Source organism: Anser anser (assembly GCF_964211835.1).
Source record: "Anser anser genome assembly, chromosome: 7".
Lineage (NCBI taxonomy): Eukaryota > Metazoa > Chordata > Aves > Anseriformes > Anatidae > Anser > Anser anser.
This window is the reverse complement of record NC_139727.1, coordinates 32,999,548-33,021,382: the sequence shown is the minus strand read 5'-3', so window position 1 is coordinate 33,021,382 and position 21,835 is coordinate 32,999,548. Positions and strand designations below refer to the sequence as shown.

The window sequence follows — 21,835 nt, the reverse complement described above, 5'->3', positions numbered from 1 at the left end:
TTGGCTAACCTGTTTTTTTTTCTCGTATGACACAGACATAAATCTGTAGAATTCATCATTTTGATCTTTGCTACCCTGCTTTGGGGTGATTGTTAATTTATAATTTTCCTCCAGTATTATTCATATTGAATAATAGCATGTGTATATTTAACATTCTTTTCTTAATATCACTTCTTGTAACCATGTTATTTGCAAGAATAACTTCTCTCTGAATAAATGCAGTGGCCCCAAGTAACTCCTCTTTGGCTTCCAGCTAGCCCTTGAGAGAGAAGCGAAGCACTGTGTTGACGTTGTCAGCATCAGGTTCTTCAAAATTTGAGTGCTACAAGTTTTGAAAAAGTTTGCAGCCTTTTCCTACCGTGATGCCCTAGCTGACGTTGGTAGAGTTTTTGGAATGCCTTAAAACAATAGAGGGCAGCTTGCATGCCTCTTGACTGACATGGGGTTGATCAGGCACTTTTCAAAACAGCTGCTTTCTTAACTAATTGAGCGTCAATGTTTGTGATGTTTGCATGATGGCAGCAGGCTATTTTCTGGTAACAAGGCATAGATAAAAAGCTCATTAAGCAAGTAAATATTACGCTGAATTAGTAATGCAGTTCAAATCTGAGCCTCTCTTCATCTACTTGCTGTAACTTTGTCTAATGTTTATGAACCCTTTGGTATGTCTTTTAACCTTTTTTTTTTTCCTTCCTCCTTTTCAGAATCCTAATTGTTTAATGCCTTTTTTTTCTTCCTTTGAAGCCTCCTTCCCTGCCTTTCTCTTATTATTTTTCTTTGTTTTCATTTTGTTCTGCCCCCCGATTCCCTGCTGCCGCAGAGCTGCTCCCTACTGGTGTGCAGCGGTTGTCATACCTGCGCACTAGCAGTCGCAGCTCCGCTCACCATGACTCCCGCCCCAACTCCCCCTTCCGACACCACTTCATCCCCCATGTCAAAGGTAAGGAGCCAGGCCTCTCCAAGGAGTACCCTCCGGGCTGGAGATTTATTAGCATTCTGTCAAAGCTAATAAGGTGCATCTTCGTAAGGTTATCATTGGCTGCGTAGCTGAGCATGCCTCGAAATGTGCCGTTACACTTAAAACACTGGTAGAATAGACATAATGTCCTTTCTTAGAGGAAATATGTCATTTCTAAGGGCCCTAGTTGACAAGTCATCAAGCAATTTCCCTGTTAGAAATACAGAGGGAAGCATTATCATCTACTGCTTAGAGCCTATACGTGCCTAACTTAGCCTCTTCCTAAAGTAATATATAACAACCCTTACAGCAACTAGCATGTCAAATTATTTCCCCATTCTTAAAACACACATTTAAAAATTTACTACAAATACTGCCTGAATAAGACCAAGGTGACCCAAAAAATATGAGAAAAAAAAAAAAAAACAACACAGATTATATCAAGATCAATGGCAATAAGGAAAAGAATCATTATTAATCCTATTGGCAATAACTAGTGCCCAACGAAATAAAATCTCTAGGCCTCTCCTCAACTAGTGAGAATCAGCAAACTCTGCTGAAGTCAGTAGAGTTGCAAGGATTTACGCTACCTGAGGATTTGGTCATTTCTCATTTTTTAACCTGTAATTTTTTGTTATTTGATTTGAGGGCGGAGTTTTTTCTATGTCTCCCTTCAAAGAGCTCATTCAGCTCAACAAGCTTTTAGTTTCTTGCTTTCTCTGGATGTGGTTTTACTTTTATTCCTACTGGAGCATTCTCTGGCTGGGCTGTTTCTTTATGTTGGGGGAGACAGTCATAGCTTATATCACCTACGAAAGCTCAAGAAGAGGCAACTGAGTATGTTGAGCACAAACTCTATTCTGGCACCATGGATTAATGGAGATAATCAGAAATTGGAGTTAAAAATGGTTGCAAGGCAGTTGTTGCCATGCATTTTCAATAAATGCTAATAGATCTCAATGTTATCTCTCTTGAAACATTCAGATCACCATTACTAATTTTAGTTTTGCTTTTCCTTAGATGATTTTTGTTAATATGCACTTCAACTTTCCTATTATATCACTATAAAAACAAGAAAACACACCTCACTTCAAACTTAAAAGATTGGGACCCTTAAAAATAGATACACAGCTCATTTCAGCATGCAGTTAATCCATAACCCTTGCAATTTCAACATTTTTTTTTGCTGTTAACCCAAATTACTACCTGCACTCTTTCAAGTGGCATTTTCATTCTTTTTCTGTTGAGAAAATAGATTCTTCGGAAGATAAATCAGAAGAACTATTGAAAAACCGTGCCTGTTGTTTTCATGTTTCAAAGATATTCATGTGTAGATTAGTCCTGTATCTCAGCTATTGGTACAAAAGGCCAATTGGAATTGTAAGTGCTGTAGACAAAGGGGTGAGTATGGTTCTTATGAAGTAGATGCACATAGAACATTGTAAGAATCTACCATTTTCTGAAAATTTTACATAAAGGTCTTAGGCCTGTACAGGGTTCACGTGTGGTAACTAAACAAGGCTCCCAAAGCTGTGGTTCATATCACTGTGACATGTGCACCATCTGGGGATGTGGTGCATTTGGGAGGGGGCAAGCAGCAGGTACTCACAGATTGTAATTCACATGGCTCAGTTGGAAGAGTAATCTCTTAATTGTCAGTCGAGGAAAAGAAGCACCTTCTTAAGGTGACCTACAGCACTTCAGTGTGGTTCACAGGTTAACGTGGTGGGACTGTCCCCGTGGTTTTCATTTCCTTTTGGTTTTCTTCTCTGTGGAGGAAGGAGGCCACTCAGTAAAACAAAAAGTGCGCTCTTGGGCTTCAGTTCACCACTGCAAGCTGAGCTCCGCCAGAGCATTGAGTCAAACTCAAACTTCTATAAAGCATACATAGATAAAGTAACTTGGGATGTTTTTATTAATGATCTGAAATAAAACATGTAGTAAAACTGCAGGCAGAGCTTCCTGATGACATGCAGACTGTGAAAATAGCAGCCAATAAAGGACACGAGCAAGAGCTTTTTCAGTGAGCAGTGCAGCCAAATGTAAGCCATGCTTCTGAGTGATGTCCATCCATACATGCTGGAAAAAGTAGTAACTATGAAGAGAACTTGGCTGTTCTGGTGGATATTAGGATGGGTAGGACAGAAGAAAGAGATGCTCCAGCTAAAAGAGCTACGTAGAGATGTTTTAAGACCTACAGGGAACTGGTAGATTCACAGTCCCAGCAGGATGAGTGACATAAGAAAAGCTCCAGAAGCTTCAGAGAAGGATCATCAATTTATTGCAGATCTCACAGTGAGAAAGTTAATGCTGTTAATTTATTAGCGCTATCAGAAGGAACAATTTGATAGCGATTTGTACCTGTGTAATAGAAATGTGTGGTAATAGTACTTTCTCCTATATAACAGGTAAAGATACAATAAAGTCCTATGGTACACTGAAATTAGGCAAAAATCATTATTTCTCTCATTTGTTTTAGTTGAAGATAAGTAGGCATTGGAATATCTTTGTCTACAAAACACTGAAAAATACAAAAAATCAACAGGCCTGAAGACCTTCATAATTTTTCCAACATGTTAAGTGATCAATGGAGCTCTCACAAAACCCAAACATTAGATGAACAAATGTTTGTCGTGTTCCTGAAGTCAGAGCAAGCTCTGGCTTGTCCTTTGAACAGGTTATGATGGAAGATAGTTTGTAATCAGATGCACTCAGAAAACCCACGTGGTGTATATATGTGTATATGTACTATATGCATACAAGATTATAGGGAGAGATAATGTTTCTGCTAAATAAGTCCTGTGCCTGTCAAAACATGTAGGAGAACGTGTTTTCATAGGAGGAGACAGTATAGCTTGCTCTGAATATAATTAGGGGGTTTGGTGTGGTAATTTTTTTTTAATCATTCCGGTAGTGTTGAGTCAAGTCCAGTTGCACTATACTGTGTGTCCTCTTCACTACTCCATGTTCATATAAAGCTATTGTTACCCACTGGTGGGTTGAGCTGGGTTTCCCACATGGTTCTGCATTTGTTCTCCTTGTATACCAAGTGTCCACATACCCTCTTTTTGTTTTTACATCCATCTAGCAGAAAAGGGAGATTGGTCTGGTACCGGCTGCACCTAAAGCAACTCCCTGATAATCTTGTCTGTAGCGGTTTGCCTTGGATATCATAACCGTCAATTGTCAGAGTTTAAAGAACTGCCTTATTTTACCCTTGAGAGTAACATCTTTTTCTACTAGGGAGTCAGACCCTTGTGAATACATCTGAGATGAGAACTGGAGCACTGTCTGGAGTTAATTAGATGGGATAGATATGTTTACAATGATTTAACGAATAAGTATCATATATCTTTGTACTTGGCCTTTTTCAAAGTCACTTGTACTTTGAGCAGGAAGGTAAAATTGGTGTAAATTTGTATGAAAGATTTCATAAAGCTGTAGTGTTTTGGTTTGTGTTGATTTTCTTAGGAGTCAGAGAATACGGGTCATGTCAAAACTGCTATAGTAAAGGGGCGTAATTTCCAATCAACATAATGATAATGAAATCGACAGTTGCCACATACACCTGTGTTATTTTGTATCATCAAGCCAAAAAAAGTTGACATTTAGACCAGTTTGTGTGTTTACCTATAGCATAATGCTTAAACCAGCGTAATACTCAAGCCTTGCAGACAAGGCCAGATTTTAAGGCCTTTAACAAGTGAGGGGGCTAAATATGCCTAAGGCAATCTTAGTTAGAGTTTGTTGATGTAATTTACATGTTGAACAGGCTGGGAGAGGGTATAATATACATCAACTCAGACTTCATTTAAGCTCATTTGGTCTCTCCATTGAATTTGGGCTTGTCTCAATAAAGTACTGTCTTCGCTATGAAAGAATCAAAACAAGTCCGTGAATGAAAGAAACCCTGACCCTACTGAAATCAGAGACAAAACTTTCATTGAGACCCAGGATTTCATCTTACATGCCTAGAATTTTTCAGAGGCATTCAAGAAGATTGCAAAGCCCCCATAAGATTTCTGTCTGAAAAGAGCACCAAGTTAAGGGGGGAGGTTTCCTCTACTCCCAGACCTTCCCATAATGAATCTACAGGCCTCCATAGTGAATCTGGGCCTTGTTTTTCACAGGTTCCTCTTTTCCTGCCCCAAGACGGGTCTCTGAAATGAAATACTCAGTGCATGTGATAAATTTCCAGGGTTTTGTGGATGTAGCTGAAAGTTCTGCTCTGGAAAACAGTTATGCTTTGGCTGCTTCACGACTTTCAGATTTGTTGGGAAACATGTGCTACACATCTGGATAAGCTGATGGACGGCAGCTTGATGACACATGAAAAGGACTTAGGACTTAGGTTCTGTTGAGGTGGTTTCTTGTCTGTTCAGAAGTAAAGCAACTAAATTGCAGGTTGGCAGAAAGCTCAGTGTTGGTTGCATACTGACTTATCTTAGCCTGATTCTGTGAATTTAGCTTGTGAATCACACGGTGGGCCCAGTGACTGATTTCTGTGTTAAACTGACTCCAGTATTACTTCACATCCCCCATCTACACATGCACACATTAAAGTTCATGCCAGGGGAGCAGGAGCTAGTTTTTCTCATGGCGTTGGCAAACTGGTGTGCTCTCATTGCTTCGTGGAGTCAAAAGCAGTTACAGTTTATTCTGAGATACGAAGACAGGCTTTTGGGTGCAGGCACAGCAAGGAACCCCAGTGCAGTGGGCTCAGCCCCTACTTTTACGTAAAGCTGCTGGCAGGCTGGCCTCAGGGCACTGGGAGGCACGTAGAGGCAGGTTAGCTCTGCTCTCCGGTCTGCGTATGCGCACTCTAAAGACATCGATACTGAAGATACACAGACTTCTTCCAATTTACGTAGTCTGTCACCAAAGAAAACTCAGTTTCTGAAGCAGTATTGTCCAGAGCATTGATTGTTCATTTCCTTCCAAGAAGCACCCCCTGAGCCATTTTACATTTTAGGTAGTTGAGGTTAGTTAAGATTTCTTAATAGCCTTGGGTTCCCTGTCTGAGGACTCTGTTCTTGAAAATTTCTGTACAGTTAGCCTCTAAAAGATTTCCTGGAAGAACTGCTGAGGTGTTTTTTTGTTGGTTTTTTTTTTCCCCCATTTCATCATAAGCATGTTTCTGTGCTGCATCATTTTCAGTTGAACACCAGTTTTCTTTGAACTTGGAGCTGTTTTTACCACTCAGCACCAAACCCAGCAGGACGCTTCATATGCTTGAAGTCATAAGAAAAATGTCCTTATACTGAAAAACTGACCAAAGCATGGCTAGTCATTTTTGTTCACTTCAAATCCCTTTTATGCATTTTCTGTGATCTCCTACACACATTAAGATCAGTGCTAGGGTCAGGGACGCAGAACTGCCAGCCTTTCCTAGACCCTTAGGCACTATCTAGAGTTCAGCAGATGCCTACCAAGCCTGTGTTATTTTTGTAGAAATCAATTTCGCCTCCAACAGTGCCATTTTGCTACTAAAACATAAAAATTTCCAAGCAACTCTAAGATGAAGTTCCTAAGGTTTTCTGTTCCTAAGACCCATTGTAGATGGAACCTTAAAACTGCTCAGGACATAAGCCTATACAGCTCTTCTGGGCAAAGTTGAAAATCATTTATTTCTATTTACTGAAAAATGGGTATATGGATGAAGTCTTACAGCAATTCCACATTGTTTTTGCAGATTTGTTGCAGTAAAATAAAAATTTTAGAAAAAGATTGTTTTTTTTAGAAACAAGACATTTTAGTTGTTGATGTTTTTTAGTTTTAATTTCTGAGAAGGCATTGGAGAATGTTGTGTTTAACCTGTAGTGATTTTTAATAATGATAAACAAACGGAAATAATTATGTTCTCAGTTCTCTGCAAACGCAGGTTCCTAAGCATGAGCTTTAACACAAAATTCTGCTTTCATAAATTGTGGGTGATTTTATAGCTGCATCTGAAGCATTTAAGCCTTGTTATGAAAGTGGGCTCACCAGGGATGATCTAATGAGAGTCTAAATAGATGTACCATTCCCTCCTGCAGGGGTTGGAGTTAATGAGACTACCATCCTAGAAACTGTAAAGGAGAGTCAATTATCAGTACTAGTAGGAGTCATTAGGAAGAGACAGACCACACAGAAACCCCGGGAAATACCAGGCAGCAGAGACATCTGCAAAGCAACATGTGCAGGAGGATATCATGCTAATTGCGTGCCTTCTGCTGTGTGCATGATACAACATCGCCAGTTTTCTCTAAACAAGTTATCTGTGTACCAGCTAGGAGATTAGCCAGCATACGTTATGGATGTGAGCTATTTGGGTCTAGGTGAGACACGGCTGTGTCTCACAGAGACGTAACTCTAACTGTGTTAAGAGTATTTTTTCCATTTCTGGTGCCCTTTAGGATGGTAAATGACCACTCAGATAAAAGAGAAATGATGCGAAAGGGAACTCCCCACCCCAATGTATAAATAAGAAGTGTGCTGAGCCTGAGGTTTTGGGTAGTCTAATGGAGCATAGGAAACCTGCAGCTGAAAGAAGGCCTGCGTTTTTTTTTTGGTGTTTCATAGCTTTCCTGTACTTGTCTACTATTTTATTTTGGTGGTGGTGTTTTGTTTAGTTTCTTTTTTCTTGCTTTATTAATCAGCTTTGCTAGGTTTTTTAATCCCTGGTGCATACCTGAAAAAATGAAGGGGTTTGATGCTCCCCTACCTTTTACCTTAGGGGTCACCCACACCCATATAAACTGAGCACTCAGGTGGACAGTTTTTGCTTGTATGAGTTTGTGTTACTGTGAAGAAAGGCACAAAGTAAAAGGCAGCAATGTTCTTTCATGGAAAACACACAGCTGTGTGTTGGGAAATCTGTCTTGGTGCTTGGGGATCAAACTATGTTTCTGCAGCAGCCCTCACATTGACTGGGGAGCTTTCAGGGCTGATGGGTTGTTAGGAAGCAAAGAAATAGTCCTAGTAAGAATAACCATACAAATGGAACTTAAGTTTTAAGACAGTAGATTCAGATTTGCTAAATAAGCAGTCATGAAGTATTGTCACTGGAGCCAGATACGTCATTGACAGAGACAATGGGGTGGCACCATTGATTAAGGTGCAGCCACCTGATGGGCTGCATTGCTTTACAAATTATTTTGCCATATCAAAAACTTCCTATCGGAGGAATAAACCAATGAAAGAGTGTGTAAGGAACAGGTATGCATTTCAATGTTGGCCAAGTGACCTAACAGCTATTTTCCATCTCTAGCTTCTCTGTGCTTCTGGTTTAGGGAACTGTAGTAACTGCCAGCATCTGCTTTTACCTGCTTGGGAGTTGGTTTCATTTGGGGTTTGCGTATCAACTACTATGCTCTGTGCCTGCGACTTTTAACTCCAAATGTCAATTGCCGTATTAAACCATTGCCAAGTAACCTTCCATTCTTCTTTTCCACATTGCCCATCTAATCACCAGCTGCCAGCACACAGCTCCTGCCTGCATGCCGTCAGAATGAGTGTGAGCTGCTAAAACCTCAACTCCAGCCTGAACACAAATCTTTGTCTCTGCAGGAAAATGAGGAAAAAAAAAAGTCACCAGGGCTACCAGACCTGGTTATTGTTTGTGTTTATATTTTTGGTTCAAACTTCTTTTCTCCCTGGAGGTTTTGATTCCACCAATTTTGTTTGGGTTTGATTGGGCTTGCTTTTTAAATTTATTTTATTTTATTTTGTTTGTTGCTCTCCCTCTTCTTATTTTGTTTTCTCCATTCTTTCATTGGAGGCAATGAGCCGTCCAGCGGTCGGAACTCCCCTGTCCCCTATCGGCCAGACAGCCGCCCTCTCACTCCAACTTACGCTCAGGCCCCTAAACATTTCCATGTTCCAGGTAGGAGCTGGCACTGTATGTGTCTCGGTGTCCTGTCACAGTGTAGAATGTAGCCTTTGTAACTCCTGTCTTGTCTCCATTGTTTCACGCTGTTTGCCATGGGGTGCACACGCAGGGTTTGGGACTGCCTGCTCCTGGGCTTGCTGGGAGGAGTAGTGCCTTCAGAAAAGGGGGGTTTCTGGCGATTTTTCTCTGTGCTGTTGGTCAGGTGTTTCACTGTTAGAATACCATGTATGAGGTCTACTAATGGCCCGTGAGCTGGATATAAGCTATGCAGGGCTTGATTTTTCTCTCAGTTGCACCAGCATAATTCTGCTGACTTTGGGGAAGTTGGTTGTGATTCCCAGTGACCAGTGAGCCATTGCGTCTATAGTCATGGTTGGGACTTATTTCAGTCTTGAACCAAACAGTTTATTGTTCCCTTTTATTTTATTTTTTATTTTTTTTTATTTTAACCAATTGAGGATATTTCACTTGTTTTGTGCAGTGGCATGGTGTCCTCACAGAGCCCTGCAGATTTGCAAGGACATGTGTGCATCAGGATGCCCTCTCTATAAAGGGCAATATCTATTTAGAAGTGAGCTGCAGCCTCTGAGATCACTTGTCTTGCTTTTTGGTGGGATGAGGGTGTATGTCCCTAGGGTTGTGGACACATTATCTGACTGTATCAGTGCTAGCTGAAAGCCTTATATCCAGTTATTCTTCAGGTCCCCTTCAGTCTAGTGTCCCTTTTCACTGCAGAGGTTACTGCTCTGCCTCCCGTCCTCAGACCAGGCAGATAAACCACTGATGTGAGCTTCCCTTTCAGGCAGTATGACCTGGCTTGGCCCAGGAGGGCTGTTTTAACCGCCTAAGCTAACCTGGCTGCTTTTACTTGTGCAAGTTAAAGTGCCCTTGCATGACTTACCCAGCCGAGTAAACACCCCAGTGCGGTGGGAGAGCTGTCCTGCTCAGCTGGCACACGGCAGCCCCCCAGGAGCCGTGTTTGCAGCCCCCTTATGGCTTTTTGGGTCAGGCGTGCACAAAAGTACTGCGTGACTGCCCTTTAATAGCTATACTCATTTGCTGTTCAAGTAGCCCTAACAGATCACGAACACGAATGAAATACCTCAGTGTCTGTGTGCAAGGAATTGGCCTATTTAGTCAAGGAGGTAGGGTTCCGTAGAGTAAGTTTTACCTTAATTTTCATAGATTTCTGCTTGGTTTTCCTTAATGCCAGAGGTTGTCTCCTGTAGCACTTTAATGGGATCTGTGTATTTGTAGCACTTTAATGGGATCTTGTATTTGTAATACATGAAGTGTTGGTTTGAGGTGGGTGGGTACTTTAGAACAATGTAGCTTCTGTCTTGGATCACTGTTTGTAAAAATATCTTATCTTTTAGACATGCTGTAGATTTACTCCATTAGGGTTCCGGGAAGTGACTTTTTCCTGATTTACATTGCAATATGCAATGTGGTGGTCCTTAAATAAATATATATATATATATTAAAGTCTATCCTTGTGGTTTGAGGATTAGCAATATATGCCTTAGCACTGACTCAGTGAAGTCTAGCTGTTGACTGTTCAAAACAGTGTGTGAGGCAGCTATTTTGTTCTCTGGGTTTTAAAGTGAATTGTAGGCTCGCTGCATTATCCTCTTCTCAGTCCAACCAGTCAGCTGGAGAGAAAATTGAGCTGTTATGGCTGAAGCACAATTTTCCACAAGAAGTTATTTGGGGTAGTTTCCCCCAAATAGCTTGTATCTTCACCATGGAAATCTCTTGCTTGTTTGCATTTCCTAATGTCTGTGACACTGATAATCTCCTGGATATTTGAAGTGAATTGTTCATGATTTGGATGCATCCACATGTTACAGAATCAGCTCCAAAGGACTTCATACCACATGTCTTTGACTTGTCACTTGTTCTTATGTTTTCTTTTCTTCAGATAATCTGATTCTGTGTAATACTGGCTTTTTCTTGTGCTACATCCTTGATTTGGTCTGTCTGCTGTTTTAGTGTTGGGGTTAACTTCAACTATAACTGAAGTAGTTCTCATATTAACATTTTTCTCTTTCTCAATTTCACAGATCAAGGTGTCAACATTTACAGAAAACCTCCAATCTACAAACAACATGGTAAATGATCTTTCTCTTTTTGTTTCAGAGCTGGATTGTCAATTGAAATGCATGCAGAATAGTGAGAAGTATTCAGCGTTTATGCTGCAAGCATCAAAAATCAGTAGTCCAAGCTTGAAACAGCTTTTATTGCATGTCCTGCTGAGTGATTATGTTTTAACGCATGTTGTTTCATTTGGATCATACGGCTTAAATCTTGGCCACATTGATATTAATGGCAAAATTGCCATTAACTGGGATTTTGCTGTCTTTATAGTGTTGTGATGCCTTTCTGTATTTTACTTCTTTAAGTTTATATTTTCAGAATACGGGTTTTGATGGTGGAAAAATGGATTAACAACAGTCTGTTTTCTGACAGGAACTTCATGGATTATGTTTATTTTAAACAGACAAAGTACAATTTATTTCAACAGCAGTGATGGGGATGTTACTATCAGACTGGAACTCCAAATGTACTGTGGCTTCAAACAGGAATCTTTAAATACTGAAAACAATATAGGTGACTTATCATTGACAGGGCTCATTTGATTCTCAAGCCCTAGGAAACTGCTCTGGTAGTACAGTGTATTTGCTGTTCCAGTGTTTGGATTCTGAGTTGGACAACAGCGTTAGTACTCTTATCTTTTCAGAGTAGATGTTTTTTTAGCAAGTCTGAAATAACAATGATGGCAGAAGCCAACTGCCTTGGTCTTCTGTAATACTCCAGAGCAAGGGACCTTGAATGTGTTCTCTATTCCCTTTTGCTGTGAACAGAAAACTTTAAATAGGGCATTTCTATGTGATGTGATGAAAGACAGATGACTCTACTCTTTAAAGACTCTGCAACCCTTTGCAGACCCCTTAACCAATGAAACTTATTTGAGTTAAGTAGCAAATTAGCAGTACTACAGGGTTCAGATGAACAGTTGGCTGAGAGCTGTTGAGCTGAGATGATTAAGAAAGCCCAGGAAATCCATTCTGTAGGCAGGAATGAGCACTGCAAATAGCACAGCTGAAGTTTTACATCAGGTTTCTTTCCTCTTTCTTTTTTAAGTTTTCAAACCATGTGATCATTTTAGAAGTCTTAACATTACTTTTGTTTATTTTTATGGTTTTAATGTATCTCCTCATCTCCCATTAACATGTGAATGTTTAACCACTGACATCACCAAATCTAATACGTAAGTACTGTTTGAAGTCATGCTTTTGTAAACTCTGACCAGATTTCTCCATACCTGTAATTATGCTTAGTTTTCCAATCATAAAATTCTCAGAATTCCCAATGATACCTAATACTGATTTTCCTGAACTACTCTGAGTGTGTTGGATTAGTAACAAAGTGCTTCATTTCTATAACAGATATCTTTCCCTTTAAAAAGAAAAAGGGGAAAAAAAAATCCAGAATCTTTCCTTCTGATATAATAGCTTCATATAAGAGAAGGGTGATTTGGACTAACAGTTCGTGGATAAGAGGTAGTTAAGGTTGTTTTAAATGCAAACTAAATTCTATTGAATTTATATATATGTATATATATAAAGTGTGTGTATATGTATATGCATACATATATATATATACACATTTAATGTCAAGAAGTGAAATCCATAATGCACATCCTCACATGCTTTTAAGAGACTTTGGCTTAGGCTGGAATCTTAAATGCATGTGCCACTGCTAAGGTATGTTAATGGTGAGGTTCATTTCATTGCAAGTGCCTTTCCCTGCCAAGTTGATCTAAATGGAGTTTAGTAGTTAATAAATAAATTTGCATCTCTTTTTTACTGCTACTGCATGCTAATAAGCAAGTACATGCAGGAGAAGAGATAGAGTGGTTAAATAAACATATTTGTTTCAGATTTTTTTAACGTTTGTTTTGCAGTTTGTCACGGAAACATAGGAAATAATTAGCATCAGTACAGTTAAAATTTATGTTGTCTTTCTGAACTATTTGTTTTCTTACCCTAGAGGGAAGACAAACCAGTGCATAAATCTGGTTTCATCTTCATTATTAATCAGCTGTCTTTAGGAGATATTGGCAAATACTGTTGGCTTAAATTTTCTCACTCTTGCCTATCATTCTAACGCTCTGCAACCCTATTAAAATCCCAAGCTGACTTGGGGTTATTTTGGGGGTAGGGATGTGGGATGAGAAGGTTTGATTTGAATCTGTTGGCAAGAGGAAATCATTACGTTGCTTCAAATTACAATTAGAAAGGCAAAACATGAAAATGTTTAGTTTTGAAAATGGCCTTCTTGTAAAGTATAAAATTTTGCCGAAATATGGAAGACCTTTATATTGATAAAGATTACTACATAGCTAAGTTCCCTGATTGCCATCTAGATGCAGCTGCTTTGGCAGCACAGAGCAAGTCCTCCGAGGATATCATCAAGTCCTCCAAGTTCCCAGCAGCTCACGCACCAGCACCCAACGAGATACCAAAGATTGAGACGGACCACTGGCCAGGTCCTCCCTCCCTTGCAGCCATAGGTATGCCAAAGAAATGTTGTAAGTGATGTAGACTAAAAGGTACTGATAAGCAAAGTAGGTGTAAAAACAGGTAGGGAGGGTTGTTTCCACTCCAGGTGTTCTCCACAAAGCGCAGTTGTTCTGGTGAGACCTCCGGATGTCTGGGTATTTGTAACTGTTGAATAGGAGTGAGTAGAGGAGGTCTTGCAAAAGGACATTTTAATTGATCACACGGATACTAACTGTAGACAACTGATGTGAATTCCCATATAGTAACGTAATAACAGTATCATGTATCACACAAGCCTGACTTCTTTCAGTTATTGTCTATTTAAGCTTTTAGTCCTAAGCTAATGGCGAATATTCCACACACAGTGTCATCGCTTCCAACCACATGACTGTTTTCATGCAAGTACTGCAGTGAAGCAATTAATAGACTAAAACAGTCCTATTTTTTCCAGATTTACTGTTTCTATAGACTGTGTATTTTTCTTCTTTGTTGTCGCATTGCAGGCACCTTATTTACTTTTATTTAAATCATGCACATGATCATTTTTAAACTTTTTTTTAATGTATTTTTTCTTTTGATTTTGTTGACCCTCATGTAACACAGTACAAAAGTTATCTAGCCTGGCTGATTTATGAAGTCAAATCAGAAACAGTGAAGGTCTTGCCTATTTCATAACCTCCTTTCTGAAAAGGAGAGTATGGTTATTCTCACAATGGGATTTTCGTGGAAGTGCTGTGAGAGATGTCATAACGTGAGAGGTGTCATAACGTGGGAGAGCTCGATGACCAGTCAAAGGGGCTGCATATGCAGTGGCAATTGCTTGAAAATGTCCTTTATGTAGGATTGTAACTTTACAACATTACAGTCACAGTTAGCACAGTCACAGTGCTAACATCTACATTGAACCTCTTCTGATGGTGCTTGTCATAACTACACCATTATTAAGCTGTGTGTCAGAGGGGGAGGCTTTGTTGGAAATTTTGGCTCTCAGTTCACTCTCCTAGCTGTGGATGATAACTTTAATATTTTTTTCCCAGTAAAACTGCTTTGTACGTTGTTTGTTACATCTGAGAAATTAACATGATTGTTTATACAGATAAAAATGTGCTCATGGATGTATTTTATTCAGAAATAAAAAGACATTAAGCACTGAAAAACAAACTCGCAAGCCCTAGTTTTTTAGGCTTGTTACCTGATTTTCTGAGTGTGGTATTTTAGTTACAGAGCTAGACTGAGCTCAGCAGTCAAGAAATAAGTCATGCAGCTATTGTACTGAAGTCTTGCAAAAGCCTGAGACACCAAACAAAATAATAAATAATTTGAATACAAAGATATAATTTCTTGATAACTTTTTGTCTCCATGTTAGCATCAATTTAATAGTGCTGTACAAAACATTTCATTCATGTAAACCTTCAGAGACTTTAGTAGCAAAATTGAGTCTTCATTCAAATAAAACACTGAGTTTGTATTGGTGAATAGCTGTATGAGGAAATAGCCTGTGCAGAATAAAATACAATTGGCTAAATGCATGCAGCAGTGTCATACTCTGTGTATTCATTGAAGTGTCCTAGCGTCCAAACTGGAAATTAGACCATTTCTTATGAATATTCAAGACGATAAAGATTAACCAATAAAAATCAAGAAACTAAAATGCAGAAAACCTGTGTAGAAGTGGTTTAGTAAATCTAAATTCATTTTAGCTTTATCCAAAGGATTAATTAATTTATTTTATACTAGAAATTATGGGATACTCATTCCAAATATGAGAGTCTATTCAGGAGATTTATGAAGTTTAATTTTCCACTTGAAATGTTATGTGAAATTCACTTTTCTGAGTCTAGATAATTATAAATGCAAATCAGACATTGTTTTTTTAGCCGCTGGTACACTTGCAGGTACACTAAACCCCATGTTTCCAGAACTAGCAATCTGAGCTCCTTTTCCCTATTACTTTAATTCTTCAGTTTTTTATTCAGGACCGTTGCTTGGCTGGGAGCCCATGTGCAGTTTAACTTCTTGTTAATTTTGTAAGAAGCTGTTAGCCATAGGGCAGGCTATCTGAGTGAGTTTTGTTAAGGGCAAATTTTGAATAACTTGAGTCTGCAGGAAAACATTGCTTTGTTTATTCAGTAAATCAAACTGATGAATACATTGAACTAGCACTGAAATTTCAAGCTGCGGTAGAATGGATACACGAAGCTCTCTGTACTGTGGTTTTATGGAAGCAGGAGCTGACATGAGACGCAGGTCAAGTGGAAGAGAGGAAGACGACGAGGAGCTACAGAGACGCCGGCAACTGCAGGAGGAGCAGCTCATGAAGGTTACTATAACCTTGTCTTCATACTGTTTCTGAACACCATACAAAAACTGCTCCTTTTCTTTCTGTAAGCAATTTTTGATACCTCAACTAGCTTTATTTTATTCATGTATTTTTTTAATTGCCATTTTTAGCTTAACTCTGGTCTTGGACAATTGATACTGAAAGAAGAGATGGAAAAGGAGAGGTCATCCCTTTCTGCCAGTCGTTATGATTCTCCAGGTAATTCATGTAGGCATTGAAGCTACCAATGAATAGTGAATAATGAACACCACAAAGGCACATATTCAGTGGTTTCCCAGAAGAGAGACCACTGGGAGACTGCCTGATATGTGGTATTCTCCCATGAAAAGAGTGGCGGGTGAGGGCAGGAGTCATAGTTGGGTATTTGCGGGATTGTTTGTGTTGTTGTTGTTGTTGTGTTATGTTCTTTTGATCATTTTTTTTTAAACTAGAAGAAATGCGAGGCTGAGAATTCTGAGGCCATTTTGGGGAGAGAAATTTCCTAAAATAGATAAAGAACGAGCTTCAGTAACTGTTACCTCACACACATACTGGTAACTGGATTATTAAATTACAATAACACATTTTGCTTAAATTGGTGGTTGCAATCACCCTTTAGTTTCTCCTCTCAGGGACAGAAGGTCAGCAACATTTACTAGTGGAGCTGCATATTCTAGACACGGGTGGTATTTCAGTAGTGGCTGATCTTTTGATTGGGTGTATTGTGTTGCAGAGAAAAAAAAAAAATCAGCTTTTGGCCTTTTTGCACACTTTGATATACATTAGTGGCTACCTCAGAGCTCCAGAGATTAGCTTTTGGGGTTTTATTTCACCCTTCATCCACAGGTTGTTGTAGCACAGCAGCTAGACTTCAAGCCAAGATGGGACAAAATGACTGCTGCCAAGCAAACTAAGATTTCTTCATGTTCCCTATTGTATAAGTGCATTGCCTCTATTTATGGTTTAGGAGAGAGAGTCTGTGGCTCTCCCTCAATACTTGTAATGTTTACAGGTCCAGAGTCTACCTGGTCACTTCAGAGCTTATGATTTTTTTATTAATGATAGCACAGGTTGGAGAACTACTTTATTGGAGATGAGTTCATCTCTCTTCACAGTGATAATCAATGCAGTCAACATTTGCCTTTTGTGGAGTCGATGGTACCTCTCCGAAAGCTGCTTATTGCTGGCAACAAGAATGCTTCAAGTTCCATGCCCCTGTCCTTCTGTGACAAAAATATTTTAAAAAATCAAAATCATTTTTATATGAAGAATCTTGTCTGAAAGGGCTGCATTAACTAAAGAAACTATTAAAGATACATGACAATATTTCATCTATCTAAGGTCTAAAAATTTGTTTTACTCTCTTGTCTAATCCTTGAGCATTAATTTCAGCTCAGTGGAGACCACTTTGATTTTGAGCCTGGCACCATGACATGATAATGCTACGTCTAACTTGCAGAACGTATGGAAGTTTGTGATGAGTCTGGTGCTGAGATGTTACTCTCTTAAAGTCAGTATATCTCAGTTGGTTATGTGTACATTCAGTGTTTCTGGTTTTTTTCTGCTAGTTGATTTCTCAGATGTCCTTGGTTTTGAGTTTTCGTGGAATTTTCCCAGTAAAATGTTTTTTTTTCTTCCTCCTTCGACAGCCCATGCTTCAGCCTCCAAAACCTCTTCTCTTCCTGGCTATGGAAAAAATGGACTTCACAGGGTAAGGAGATGGTGATTCTGAGAAGCAAAAGGTGGCTTTAATCATCTATGGTATTTATTTCCTTATTAAATGTAGTGGATTTTCAGTTTGATCAAGCTTTCCTATAAGAACATCTGAATTAAAACCTAATTTCCCTCCCCGCAAACTTCAGTGTTAAAAATGCAAGAAAGTAATGCAAGAAAGCTTATAAAGGTTGAGGAAAGATAAGCTTTAAACAATTTGTTACTCCCCATATAGCACCACACTGGTGAGGTCACAAACTGTGAATTTATGTGCATGTCCCTCTTTTCCTGTTACAGCCGGTGTCTACAGATTTTGGTCAGTACAACAGTTATGGGGATGTGAGTGGTGGTGTTAGAGGTAAGACTGAGGGGCCTTTTTACACGCCTCTTCCTTACAGGGAATGTATTATGATCTTTGATCATTTCTGCTATTTTATTTTAAGGTTGTGGATGTGGTAGCATTATATTTGCTGAGTACATTTCTCCGGTAAACTTGACAGTTAATGTGTACTTGCAGAATTTGAGTTAAAAGGTTTGGGTTTATTTTGCTAAATCTGCTACGTAGATCTGACCCCTGTTTATGCCAAGTGACTGCTTTAGCACTGGTATACATGGAAAGCAGGTAATCTGTAATTGGAATTTGTACTGAGTTTTGCTACCATGTTCTCTTCTGAAAATTGCCATCCACTGCACAGAGTGTGCCGCAGTGAAGTAAGAAGGATAATAGCTTCTAATCCCAGTTGCTGCTCGTAATTTTCATTGTGACTTTAAGATAGATGTGATATCAGTCCTTGCCTAATAGATTTTCAATTAATATTTATGAAAGTTATGGAACTTTATGAGACTTAATGTTTTGAAACAGTTTGAGCTTGGGGGTGAGAACCTGATTATGGTTCTGTGTGTCTCAATATTTCCAAAGTGACTTGATTTTACTGACTGAGGATCCCACTTGAAATGAAGCACTCTGCGGTGTCTGGAGTGTTTTACTCTTCACAAATTAAGACTAAAAGTAGGGAGGTTTGCTGAATCAGGTGGGATTTTGAAAAGATCAGGCAGATCACAAGACACTAGGATTATCTGGTAAATTGTGACTGATTCCTCCTCTTCCACACTCTACAGCCGATGAAATTTCTCTTTTGCTTTTCAGATTTCCAGGTAGAGTATGGATTTTCATCAATCAACTGACAACGGAATTAAAAGCATCTACTTTCTTGTTGAAGTCTGAATTTCTGCTACAGGAAAGGGGTTCTTAAGACATTAGCTTTGATTTACCTGCATGTTTAAGCATAATCACCAATGTAGACTCTTATCAATAAAAAACAGGCACAACCTCAGGTTCCTCCTTGTACCTCCCCAGAACTGGGTTAAGAAGGCTCAGACCAGTTCTGTGACTTGTTCTGTTAAACCCATTGTCTGTTGAAATACAAGTTATCTGCTGTAGCTCTCTTTGGATGGCTAAGGGCAAATTTATTTCCAGCCTCTCTAATACCAGCCCCAGAGACAGGTAGAAATTCTCCTCTGGAGGCAATTTTCTTCCATACCAGGAGCCTTGAAATCCTTATTTTTGCCCTGAAATTTGCTCTCCAGACAAGATGGCTGATCAATAGCTTTCTACAGTGCTGCTGTCACAGATGAGCTAGTAAGATATGTACTTGCAAGAACCAGCCCTTTTACCCCAAATCCTATCTGCAGGATTTTTTCCAGAATAGTTTGTCTGGCTGGCTCCTCAGCACAATCACAATATGAAGCGACAATTTAAGAAGGGATTTAATTGTTTGGATATATTTTTTTACTACTGTATCAAAACCATGATGATTGGAAAGAAAACAAGATTATGGGAAGAGAAGGGAGTTCTATGTGTATTATGCTCAAAATATAATTTTATTAGGAACAGTACCTGTGTCAAAATAGCACCCTTTTACCAGAACCCTATCCCCACTTGTGTTCATAGTCAAAATTTTCCATTGTAGAGACAAAAAAATACCTTGGCTGATACAGTAAATGACAGAAAGGACAGTCCAGAAGCGTAAGAGTGCTTATGTATGCTGTTGGGTGGGATCTAAATTAATGCTCCTGTGTATTTGTTCCAAAGAACCTTAACTGATCATTGGGGCTGGGAAAGACTTACCACTCTTTCAGAGACCCCAGGTCCACCCGGGCTGTGGTGTATTTAGTCTCAGTGGGCAGCTATCGCCAGCCTTAGTGACAGAAAATGTGGTGGCAGAGGGGGTGGAAGGATGCCTCAGAAGAGTGAGAAAAGAGCAATGTCCTGTATGGTAAGAGTCAGCATTAAGGTGCGAAGGAAGTCTCAGTGCAAATTCACCTTTGTTTTCACCGCTGCTTGAGTGCCTTTACCCTCTGTGTGTGTAACCTACGTGTCTGATGTATCCCTGTATCTGATGCAGTCCCTTCCGGATGGTCATGTCCCTGGAATGAGAATGGACAGAGGAGTATCTATGCCTAACATGTTGGAGCCAAAGGCAAGTGCAGATGTTATTCACTTTTCTTCAAGGCAATGAAGATTTGACTGTGAAATGCAGATAAAATACGGGAAATGTCTTAGTCCCCTTGTTTTTCTTTGCCTCACCTCAGTCCCTTCTCCTTATGTGCTAAACCTTTCCCTTTGTTCTGGACTTTGCCTGTTTTAGGTGTTAGTACTCAGGCTGAGGGCAGCCAAAGTGCCCTTTCTGGGTAAAGGAGGCTTCTCCAGAGACAAAATGAAGATACTGAAAGTGCTCAAAAGCTAGTTCTCTGTCAAGCTTTCAGTAGCCGAAATAGTAGACCAAACTTGACTGCAAAGTCGCAGATCTGTTAAGTTTGAAAAGTGACACAATACTGTGGCTCACAACGCGTGGTTGAGGCTGCCTTGATTCAATAAAAGACATGGATCTCAGTTTTGAATTGGAAGCTAGATATCTATGTATCTTTTGGGATCTATCTTCAGCTGTCAGCACCATTAGCCTGACACCTTAAATAGCGTTGAATTCCCTATATAAAAAAATATTAGGAGATTTGCTGGGAAAAAGAGGCAATATCAGCTGAATGTGAGTTTAGTTATAAATTAAAGTGCTTTGCTGCTATGTTTAGAGATGTCTGAATCAAAAATGAACATAAACAATGGAGAGGCTTCAACCAGGCCTGTGTTTTAAGTCTTGAAACTGCCTCTGTTGCTGGTGAACCTTCTGAAAAAATCATGATTTTGCCAGTTACAAGGATTAGCATTTATGCAGTTAAGTGAGGAACTCTTTTTGCAAACCAGATTACTACTTGTGCTTCCAAGTGACCTCTAGACAAATTGTACAAGGCAATAACTTTAGCTTTATAAGCTGAGACTCTAGTGCAATGTACATTAACGAGTGTTTTTATATATTATATAAATAAGACCCTGGGGACATCCCTGACTTCTGAGATACTGCTTTTTATTCCAAATAATTTCTCTTTCAGTGCAATAGCAATTCTTACAGCCACCACTTCTCTTGATGCACCCAGTTATTTGGAAAGTTGTTTTGGGTAACAAATTCTGTCATATTACTAGCGATAAAATTTGTGGGAATTTTCGTGAGATAACAGGTCACTTTCTGTTGACGTTTGAAAAGGTTATGCCAGACCTGGAGCTAATTGACAGCAATTCTGTTCATGTCAATGATCCAACACTAATTGAAGCTTGATCGGGTGAAAAAAAGCCGACTCAAAGTCAACATGAAACTCCTGGGAAGTAAAAATCAGTAAACTTTAGAAAGACCAAATCTTATCAAGTGATTCATTGGAAAGGACAGAATTTGTGCATCCTGACACCCTGGATTGAAACATACCTTGTTGTGAATTCCTAAATATAAAATGTACTTATGACCTTAGACCTTGACTTAAACTCTGTTTGTTTAAACATTATAAAGAGTTAAGTTTTAGTTTCCTTTCATGCTGTATCTGGTAATCATTTCCAGTATCAAACGTAAGCAATGTAATTCAAAGTATAGTCTCATTGTACATTTGTGACAATGTCAGAATCTCCTAAGAATCATATCTTACAATTGGTATGTAAGCACACATTACTTAAATTATTATTACTTACAATAAACTCAGTGGTGTGTTCATCAATGCCTGAATCTTATTTATTATATTTCTGCAAAGTTCATTGGGATAATTGTTTACAACGGAATGAACTTAATTGCTTAGTACTGCACAAAAGCTGATTTGGTTGAATTTCTTCTGTTAAAATAATTGAATTAGTGGTGTTTGATGATAGCACAGCTGCTTCTCCTAAGAGAGTTTTGGTGGTTTCACTCAGGGAGCAAGTATCTGAATCAGTAGAACAAGACCAGCAGTAAAAATAACAGTAAAAGCCAATTCCTACTGAAGTCTGTGGAAGAAATTCACTGGTTTCAATGGGGATTGGATGAGGACCTCATTG

General features: G+C 39.2%; 1 protein-coding gene across 11 annotated transcripts in view; it reads left to right on the top strand.

Moving 5' to 3' along the window:
- Positions 1-21,835, top strand: part of ABLIM1 (actin binding LIM protein 1) — a 191,912-nt gene that overhangs the window by 160,561 nt on the left and 9,516 nt on the right. For 4 of the 11 annotated variants that reach the window (XR_014586650.1, XR_014586652.1, XR_014586655.1 and 1 more), the window contains 8 exons: positions 8,718-8,822; positions 10,892-10,939; positions 13,258-13,404; positions 15,623-15,714; positions 15,846-15,933; positions 17,364-17,425; positions 17,725-17,785; positions 19,833-19,907. Coding sequence is in view for 4 of the 11 variants with exons in the window: in XM_083843699.1 (XP_083699825.1) it covers positions 8,718-8,822; positions 10,892-10,939; positions 13,258-13,404; positions 15,623-15,714; positions 15,846-15,933; positions 17,364-17,425; positions 17,725-17,785; positions 18,575-18,582; positions 19,833-19,907 (686 nt within the window). In the remaining 7 variants the exon portion in view is untranslated. Of the gene's footprint in view, positions 1-8,717; positions 8,823-10,891; positions 10,940-13,257; positions 13,405-15,622; positions 15,715-15,845; positions 15,934-17,363; positions 17,426-17,724; positions 17,786-18,574; positions 19,908-21,835 lie in introns of those variants that run through there. The other 7 variants (XM_083843700.1, XM_083843702.1, XM_083843699.1 and 4 more) reach the window with 6 other exon arrangements.